Source organism: Carya illinoinensis, chromosome 15 (assembly GCF_018687715.1).
Source record: "Carya illinoinensis cultivar Pawnee chromosome 15, C.illinoinensisPawnee_v1, whole genome shotgun sequence".
NCBI classification, from domain to species: Eukaryota; Viridiplantae; Streptophyta; class Magnoliopsida; order Fagales; family Juglandaceae; genus Carya; species Carya illinoinensis.
Genome location: NC_056766.1, coordinates 29738004 through 29747749, shown reverse-complemented (window position 1 = coordinate 29747749; position 9746 = coordinate 29738004). Strand labels below are relative to the sequence as shown.

Genomic DNA, 9746 nt, shown 5'->3' with positions numbered 1-9746 from the left:
TTTTGAAGTACCTTAGCTGTTGTTCGTGTTGCTCTAAAGTGTCCTCCATATGATGATGAATGGCAATGATGGAGAATGGCTTGCATCTCTTCTTTTGGCACACATCTTCGGATGATTTGGTCAGGCCATCTTTTGACTAGCAAATGCTTATCCCAAAGATAATATTTCATATCATGCAGAAACTTCTTGCTTTGGTGGTAAGTGAGATTTGGTGGCTATACTTTACAAGCTAGGTAGCTTACAATATCAACATTCCAAGGAAGCTTGATCTCACATGCAAACAACTGCTCATCAAGGAATGCTTCTTAGATCATTGAATCTGGTCTTTCTTTCTCTTGCTCTAGCCAGGAGAGATGATTAGCAACTGAATTTTCGCTTCCTTTCTTATCTCAAACCTCCAAATCAAATTCTTGAAAAAGTAGGATCCAACAAATTAGCCTAGGCTTAGCATCCTTCTTGCCAAACAAGTAACGAATTGTCGCGTGATCAATGAACACTATCACCTTTGTACCAATGAGGTAAGACCAAAATTCATCACAAGCAAACACCACAACAAGCATCTCTTTCTCAGTTGTTGTATAATTTAATTGAGCTTCATTCAATGTTTGGCTTGCATAATAGATGGCCCTAAATAGTTTGTCTTGCCTTTGTCCCAACACTGCTCCAATTTTAAAGTCACTTGCATCACACATGACTTCAAAAGGCTGACTCCAATCAGGTACAGTCATAACTGGTGCTGAAATTAGTTTCTCCTTGATTGCATTAAAGGCCTGCAAACAAATATCATCAAAGTCAAATACAGAATTTTTTTCAAGAAGATTACATAAAGATTTAAAGAGTTTAGAAAAAATCATTTATTAATCATCTATAAAATCCTGCATGTCCGAAAAAGCTTCTGATTCCTTTCACAATCTTTGGAGGTGGTAGTTTTTCTATGGTTGCAATTTTAGTTTGATCAACCTCAATTCCTTTAGATGACACTCTATGGTCAAGAACGATCACTTCTTAAACCATGAAATGACACTTCTCCTAGTTTAAGACCAGATTTTTATCTTCACGTCTCTGCAAAACAAGAGTTAAATTATGCAAAAAATGATCAAAAGATGTACCAAAAACTAAAAAGTCATCCATGAAAATCTTCATATCAGAGAAGATAGCCATCATGCAACGTTGAAATGTCACTGGGGCATTGCACAATCCAAAGGGCATCCTCCTAAAAGCAAATTTTCTATAGGGTCATGTAAATGTAGTTTTCTCTTGATCTTCAAGAGCTATGGTAATCTAGTTATACCCCGAATAACCATCTAAAAAACAATATTAGAAATACCCAGCCAATTGATCCAACATTTGATTAATGAAGGGAAGTGAAAAATGATCATTCCTTGTTGCTTTGTTCAACTTGAGGTAATCCATGCATACATGCTAGCCCGTGACAGTTCTTGTAGGAAAAACTCATTGCTGTCATTTTTCACCACCGTCATTCCGCCCTTTTTTGGTACAACCTACACTGGACTTACCCATGAGCTGTCCGAAATAGCATAGATAATTCCAGCATTTAGGAGCTTCAAAATTTTAGCTCTTGTGACTTGCTTCATTGTTGGATTTAATCTTCTTTGGTCCTCGATCGACGGTTTGTAAAGTTCCTCCATTAAAATCTTGTGCATATAAATGGAGGGACTTATACCTTTTATGTCAGAAATAGTCCTTCCCAAAATTGTTCTATGCTCTTGTAACACACACAATAGCCTTTCCTCTTCTTCGGGTGTGAGTGATGCAGCAACAATCATCGGAAAAATGTAACTATCACCCAAGAATGCATAGTGAAGATGCTCAAGTAATTGCTTCAAGTCTGAAGTTGTAGTTTGCTGCATCTTTTCTTTAGAAATTACATAATCCGTCTTTGCTACCATCGACTTTAGCCTTCGCACTTCATTGCTGCTAAGTGATGTAACCTGCTACAATGCTCCCAAGGCAAATACATAGTGGAGAAATTCTTCACTAACAAAAGGTAAATCAGATTCACAAACAGTAGAGTTATTAAAATTATAAGATTGAGATGAAGTGGTGATACATCGTTCTAGGTGATCAGCTGGTACATCTTCTTGAAAGGCTTCTTCTACACATTGCTTAATGACATCTACCCGAAAGTAAGTACTTGGATCTTCTGAAAATTTCATGGCTTGATAAATGTTGAACATAACCTCTTCTTTGTTAACTCTTAATGTTAATTCACCCTTTTGAATATCAATTAAAGCCCTTCCCATAGTCAAGAATGGTCCGCTAAGAATTAGTGGGACTTCTTTTTCTTCTTCCATATCTAACACCACAAAATCAGTAGGAAAAATAAATTTATCTACCTTTACCAATACGTCTTCTATGATTCCACATGGATATTTGATGGATCGATCAGCTAATTGCAAAGAAATAGTTGTTTGTTTCATTTCTCCAAATCCTAATTTCCTACAAATAGAAACTGGCATAAGAATTAATACTAGCACCAAAATCACATAAAAATTTTATCCAAAAATGAATTTTCAATAGTGCAAGACAAAGTGAAACTCCCCGGATCTTTTAATTTTTTAAGTAATTTCTTTTGAAGAATAACACTACATTCTTCAGAAAGCCTCACTGTTTCAAATTCCTCCAACCTTCTCTTCTTGGAAATGATGTTCTTCAGAAATTTGACATAATTTGGTATTTGTTACAAGGCATCTGCAAAATGAATATTTATGTGAATTTTCTTTAAAATATCCAAAAACTTAGAAAATTGCTTATCTAATTTTTGTTTTTGAAAACGTTGAGCATAAGGAAGTGGAGTAGAGAAAATAGGAGGATTGTCAGGAAATGAAATTGATGGAAGCATGTTAGTCTCTCTTAGTGTATCATCAACAATCTCCTCTTCTTCTACTTTATTCTTGCTTTGGCCATTGTTCGCAGCTGTAGGTATGGACTTGTTTTCCTTTGATGGAGACCTCTCAATTTCTCTTACACTCCTAAGTGTGATGCCTTGCATTGTTCCTTTGGATTCAGATCTGTGTTGCTAGGAAACATTCCTCTTTGTTGGGCATTGATGGTCGTGGCCAATTGCCCAATTTGCACTTCAAGATTCTTCATAGTGGCTCCCATATTGTTTCAATGAGTCTCAATGTTATCTAACCATAAAACGGTCTTTTTAAACCTTGCTTTTGTCTCCTTAACAAACGAAATCATGGCATCCTCAAGTGACATCTTTTTCTCGCTTGGTTGACTATCAAATCCTGGAGAAGATTGCAATACATTCTTTGTGTTTCCATAAGATAAATTCTCATGATTTCGAAACCCAAGATGATAGTAATTTGGCATAGGATTACCACGATAATTGTAGTTCCGATTGTTGATGTATTGAACTTGTTCTTCACTCGCTTCATTACTCGGAACTGTCATACTTGTAGCTGCAACATATTCTGCACTTTGTGGTATTCTTTGGGTTGTCAAAGCTGAAATCTGATGAGATAAAGTAGCAACTTGAGTTGAAAGGGCTACTAAAGGCTCCAATTTATGAATTCCAGCAACTTTCTTGGCCATAGTTCTTTCAGTTGGCTATTGATAGTTGTTTGAGGCCATTTCTTCCAAAAGATAGGTAGCACCTTTAGCTGTCTTTGACATCAAAGTTTCATTAGAAGCAGCATCAACTATAGTTCGAGTTCGCACATTTAACCCATTATAGAACGTCTGAACTTGCAACCAGTCTGGCAATTTATGTTGAGAGCAACGTTGAATCAAATCTTTATAACTTTTCCATGCTTCATAGAGTGACTCAAAATAATTTTGCTTGAATTGACCAATCTCACTCCTGAGTTGAGCTATTTTTACATGTGGAAAGAATTTAGCAAGGAACTTTTCTATCATGTCCTGCCAACTAGTGATGCTTATCGGTTGTAGAAATTGTAGCCAACCTTTAGTCTTGTCCCTCAAAGAAAATGGAAATAATTGCAGTCTAATGGTGTCTTCAGTAACACCATTAATCTTTACAATGTCACAAATCTCTCGGAACATCGACAAATGAATATTGGGATAATCAAGTGGCAATCCACTAAATTGGGCTTGTTATACTATGCTAATCAAGGCTGGTTTGAGCTCAAAGTTGTTGGCATTAATGGGCTGACGTCTTATACCCAAGTAATTGTCATTCACAACTGGCCGTATATAATCCTTTAAGGTGTGTGGCTGTGCATGATGTTGTCCATCAACCATGGCTAGTATTTTATTTTTTCTTCGTGATCTGTGAGTTCTTTCAATCTCTGAATCAAAAGGAGTAATGTCACAAGATCTAGCACGGCGCATCCAACATCAAAAACACACTTGTAGAGCAAAAATAAAATATAAAAATAAATTAACATAAAATTCTAAATTAAAACAAAGATTACTTTGTATCGATATTCGCAAAAATAAGAATAAATCAATCCCCGGCGACAACACCAAAAACTTGATCAGTGCAAGACTGCTAGTACACAATATTGTAATTTTATAGTAAAGTGATAAAAAGTATATCGTCCTCAGGGAATGGTAACTTACTTTTAACAAATACCGAAATTATACTAATCTTGACTTTATTTAGAGAAGTCACTAAGATTTTTGTAATTGCAATTTAAAATGAAACCAATTCAAAGAAAATACTCAAAGAAAAATAAAGCTGTTATTCGAAAATCAAATTAATCAGAAAGAAAACTTCTAGGAAATCGATTTCACCTAATCCCTCATTATGCTTTACTCATCTAACTAACTGAATTTAATGCTCTCTATTTGTTAGCAAATCTCTAATTCATTCAAAAGCCTCGTTCGATAGTCAGTTGAAAATTATTCTTGTTCATCATTTTACACAAGAGTATGCAAATTAATAAATCAAAAAAGATTAATACCAACGATTTTAATATTACATAGGTTCATACAAGACTTTCAATCTCTAAATTTACCTATACCGAAATATCCAAGATCTATCCTATAAATTTCCTCTTTTGATAGCAAAACACGAGATTAAAATCATCTAATTTATGGATAGTTAATTAGAAACGATAAGCTCAAAATAAACCAGACAAACATAGAAAAGATTTAATTTAAATTAGCATAGAAAATCAAGCATAGTATAGAACTAGATTACATGCATTGTTTTCCTATAATAAAGAAAATTTAGTTCATGCTAAAAATTAAATTCAATAGAAACGAATTCAGCATAATTTTACTGAGAAGAATGGAAGGAAATGAATACTAAAAAGAAAAAATACTCGTCACAATCTGCAGTGTCATCTTCCAAGTCGCAGTGTCTTCTCTTCTTCTCTCTTCCTTCTGTTCTCTTTCTTTTTTTCTCCGCACTGTGTTTCGTGCAAAACGAGAGTAAAAAAATCTCTCCATCCTTTTTAAAATGGGTTAAATCAAATATTGTTGTTAGGGTCTCGTTCTGTCAATTCCGCTTCGTGCGTGTTGCAACTTGCTCCAGCGTTCAAAAATCAAAATTAGTCTTTCGTCCGTGCATTTAGCCTCTAAAACAGATAATAAAATCAAATAAATTCAAAGGTTGTTGCTCATTACATGTGGATCCAAACCAAACCGCTAGCTTCCTTCACCATGTTGCATGTCAGCTTGCATCTCATTGCCAAGTCAAACCCAAAAAAGTTTTGCTTGCATTTGATTGCCAAGTTAAACCCAAAAACTTCTTCATTCAATTCAAATTAAGGGCCCCACGTTGCATGCCTCCACTTTTCAATAGTAAGCGTCCTTTCTCTTCTTCTTCTTTTGTTTTTTTTTTTTAAGATTCCTTCAATTTTTGGCTTCTAATTTCAACTTGATCTGTATATTCAAAACAGTTCTGATGACCAGCTCTCATATTCAAATAAGTTTTCATTTAAATGAGAGAGAGTCGTTAGATGATAGGCTTCTAAAATTTAGATCTTCATTTTCTTCAAATATGAAATAAAATTTAAATAATAATAATGAAACCTAAAATAAAAATAAATAAATAAAATTAGACTAAAGTTTAAAGTTAAGAAATGATAAAATATACTAAATTATGCAAGTCATCAGTTCCTTATTCCGGCGACTAGTTTGATCAATTCTGGCCAGTTTTGTCAATTTTCTTTACTGCCCTAATTAGAATAATCATTATCAAAATCTGAAGAGGGATCCATGGAAAATTAAGAGAAGAAAAATAGAAGAATTGAAGGAAGAAAATTTGGTTTTTTATGAGTGGAGTTAGAGGATGGGTCTATTTATAGGGTTTGATCTTCAACTATTAGTTACAACTAAAAAAGTTGGTAAAAGAAGAAGAGTTGGCAAAAATTAGTTAATTCAATAATTGTAAATGGTGATTGATTGGTATAATAAGTTGTTGGCATGTTAGTTGGCTTCAACCATAATTATAAATGTAAATGTTGATACGTTTGTATATGTGATTGTTAAGTAAATGGTTGACTAAATATATTTATTAAATAATTAAGTTGAAGAAAAAAATAGTTGAAAAATAATAATTTTATTTTTTAATAAGTTTATTAATTAATATATAAAGTATATTGGTAAAATATTAAAAAAATTTATCAATATTATTAAAATATATAATATCATATTATTATTTAGACGTTATGATAATTAATTCAATATAGACTAATCTAATTAAAAATCTATATTATAATAAAAAAATTAAAAATAATTTTAAACTTACCATTACCAATGCTATTAACTTTTAAGCAGTTATAAAAGGAACACATGGCTCATCATTTTGTGTGCAAAGTAACAGTAATGAGTTTGAACTGTACGTGTGAGGAAGACTGTCAGCAAGTGCGTAAGTTAATTTGGCTGCGACTGCGAAGATTTCAGTCGTGACGCAAAGCAAGTTTGAATATAATGAATAGCACGTGGTCCACCGCTCGCTACCGTTAGGTAGTATAAATAAGTTTTTTTTTTTTTTTTTTTTTTTTTTTTATATATATTTTTTTAATACTTTGAAATATATTTTTTTTAAAAAAATATTTATAATATTGTTAAAAAATATTTCTTTAATTATAAAGTTCAAAAAATAATAATAAGATAATAAAAAACGTTAGCGATAGATCCCATCGATCATTAGGAGCTGTGAATATATCATTTTCCTTAAGAATAACAACAAACTCGATCAAATCAGGAGAAGACAAGTAATAAAATGCTATCACTGTCCCCATAGATACAAGGAAAAACAAATGCATATGGTTATAAATATTCCCACCATTGCCCAGTAAAGAACACGGAAGACCACACCAGAGTTTCTTAACCATGTCCACAAATGGCGTGCACATCGTGGCTTATCCCTATCCAACGTCGGGCCATATTATACCTCTGCTCGACCTCACTCACCGCCTGCTCACCCGCGGCCTCACTGTCACCGTTTTCGTCACCCCCTCTCACCTTCCTCTGCTTCAGCCTTACTTCACACATCCCTTTTCTCTCAAACACTTGATTCTTCCTGCCCCTGATGTTACGGCTCCTCCGCAGAAGAGGATCGTTTCTACTATGCGCGCTTTGCGTGACCTTCACTATCCTATCCTCCTCCAGTGGTTCCGATCTCATTCCTCGCCCCCTGTTGCCATTATCTCCGATTTCTTTCTCGGTTGGACCCAGGACCTAGCGTGCGAGCTCGGGATTCCTCGGGTCGTCTTCTCACCTTCCGGTGCCTTTACGTTGTCGGTTTCATTCTCTCTTACTCGCGATCCAAGGGAAAACGATGATCCGGAGGATATCAACTTCCAGGTTTCGTTCCCGAAACTCCCGAATTCCCCATCTTACCCATGGTGGCAGATCCCCGGACTTTATAGAAGCTATAAAGGAGACCCAGATACAGAATTTTATAGAAATAACATGCGAGCCAATTCGATGAGTTGGGGAATAGTGTTTAACTCGTTCGTCGATTTGGAGCGCGTTTACTTATCGCATCTGAAGAAAGAACTCGGAAATGATCGGGTGTGGGCCGTAGGACCCTTATTGCCTCTGGAACACCACGAATCCATCGTTAGGGGTAGAGCAAGTTCTGTGCCGATCCATCATTTAATGACGTGGTTGGATGCTCGTTCGGACAACTCGGTTGTCTTTGTTTGTTTCGGGAGTAGTGTGGCTTTGACAAGTAGGCAAATGGATGTGCTGGCTGCTGCGTTGGAACAGAGTGGCGTCCAATTTGTTTTGTGCGTGAGGGTGCCTCATGAAGACGAGCAGCAGCATTCGAATGCTGATCTTGGCGTCATTCCTGATGGGTTCGAAGATCGCGTGGGGGGCAGAGGGTTTGTGATAAGGGGATGGGCACCACAGGTATCCATACTGAGCCACCGAGCCGTGGGTGCGTTCGTGACTCACTGCGGGTGGAACTCGGTGCTAGAGGGGATTGCCGCTGGGGTTGTGATGTTGACATGGCCAATGGGTGCGGACCAGTACACGAATGCCAAGTTGTTGGTGGAGCAGTTTGGGGTAGCAATCAGAGGTTGTGAGGGCACTCAGACCATTCCCGAATCAGCCGAGTTGGCCCGGCTGTTGGCCATTTCGGTTGAAGAGGGTAGGCCAGAGAGGGTAAAGGCCCAGCAACTGAGTTCCGCAGCCCTACGTGCAGTCAAAGGAGGTAGTTCGGATACAAATTTAGATGAATTCATTCAACAGTTAGCTGATCTTGGGAAGCGATCAGAGCCAACACTTAAATAGGATTTCTAGCAGATTAGATATGAATTGAATAATTCTGACGTCTGCCAAGACAATATCTGTTTAAATTCCTTCTGTTTTTATTAAGAATATGACTGATAAGGTGATTTTAGGGATGCCTTTTATATCTTCTTTATATCTTTGTCTTCCTTAACGTGATGGCATTACTGCCGACCCTTTTGGGCAGAAAGTAAAGTTCGAGTTTGCTTCGAATTTGATATTGAAACAGATAAAGAAATATCAAGCGGAGAAACAAGAACATGTTTCACTAGTTTCCTATTAGGGACAGGAACATGTGAAGCGTGCTTATCTTTTCTGCTTGTCATGATTCTGCAGAAATTTAGAAGTTAAGTAAATCAGTGATAGCATTTTGAGAACTTTCAGTGGATTCAATATCAAAATAAAAAATTATTTTAAATAGCTTACCACCTAGCAAAAATATGTTCCAAAGCAATATTCTTAACATTTTTTTCTAATACATATTTAGCACTTTTACCATCAATACGTAATAAAAAATTTTTATTTAATGAATTATTTTGAAATTTAGAAATTATACATAGTATAATAGATTAAAAAAAAATTAATAGTACAATAGTTAGTTTGTACACTATTTCAGACTAGAGAATGGAAACGAACAATTTGTTCAGACGAACTTCATGAAATAATTTATTTCAAAATACCACCACACGCACCCAAAGTTAGAGGAATCAATTTCAACAATTTTGGAAATATTAACAATAGGAATACCAAAATAAGGTAGAGTCTTGACACAAGTTTTAATCTTCTTAACATTAATTTTCAAAGTATGGATATCTGACCAAGGAGAAGGATGGACTATAACCTCTCAAATAGTGGTTTACAATGTTTCCTACGGTCTTTGTAAAACTCAACAACATAATTTAATTAACCAAAAAAATTTTGTTATTGGGTTTTATCAACGATGACATCAGGGAATTTACCAACAAATTGGATAGATCTATTGAGAGGACGAATTTGTCATCTTCAACATAAAGCAAATCAACAATATGTTTCTTCCTATATCAAAACAAATATCATCAACT

The 9746-nt window shown here is 35.4% G+C and overlaps 1 protein-coding gene and 1 non-coding gene across 2 annotated transcripts; both read left to right on the top strand.

Annotated features, from left to right (window-relative positions):
- The first annotated feature begins 3733 nt into the window (after positions 1-3733).
- LOC122297969 lies at positions 3734-3839 on the top strand. The gene has a single exon (XR_006239030.1). It is a non-coding gene; the product is annotated as a small nucleolar RNA R71 (small nucleolar RNA).
- A 3363-nt stretch (positions 3840-7202) lies between these two features.
- LOC122295347 (flavonol 3-O-glucosyltransferase UGT89B1-like) lies at positions 7203-8805 on the top strand. Its single transcript, XM_043104348.1, has one exon. The coding sequence runs from the start codon at positions 7279-7281 to the stop codon at positions 8686-8688; it is 1410 nt and encodes a 469-aa protein (XP_042960282.1). The 5' UTR covers positions 7203-7278; the 3' UTR covers positions 8689-8805.
- The last annotated feature ends 941 nt before the right edge of the window (positions 8806-9746 follow it).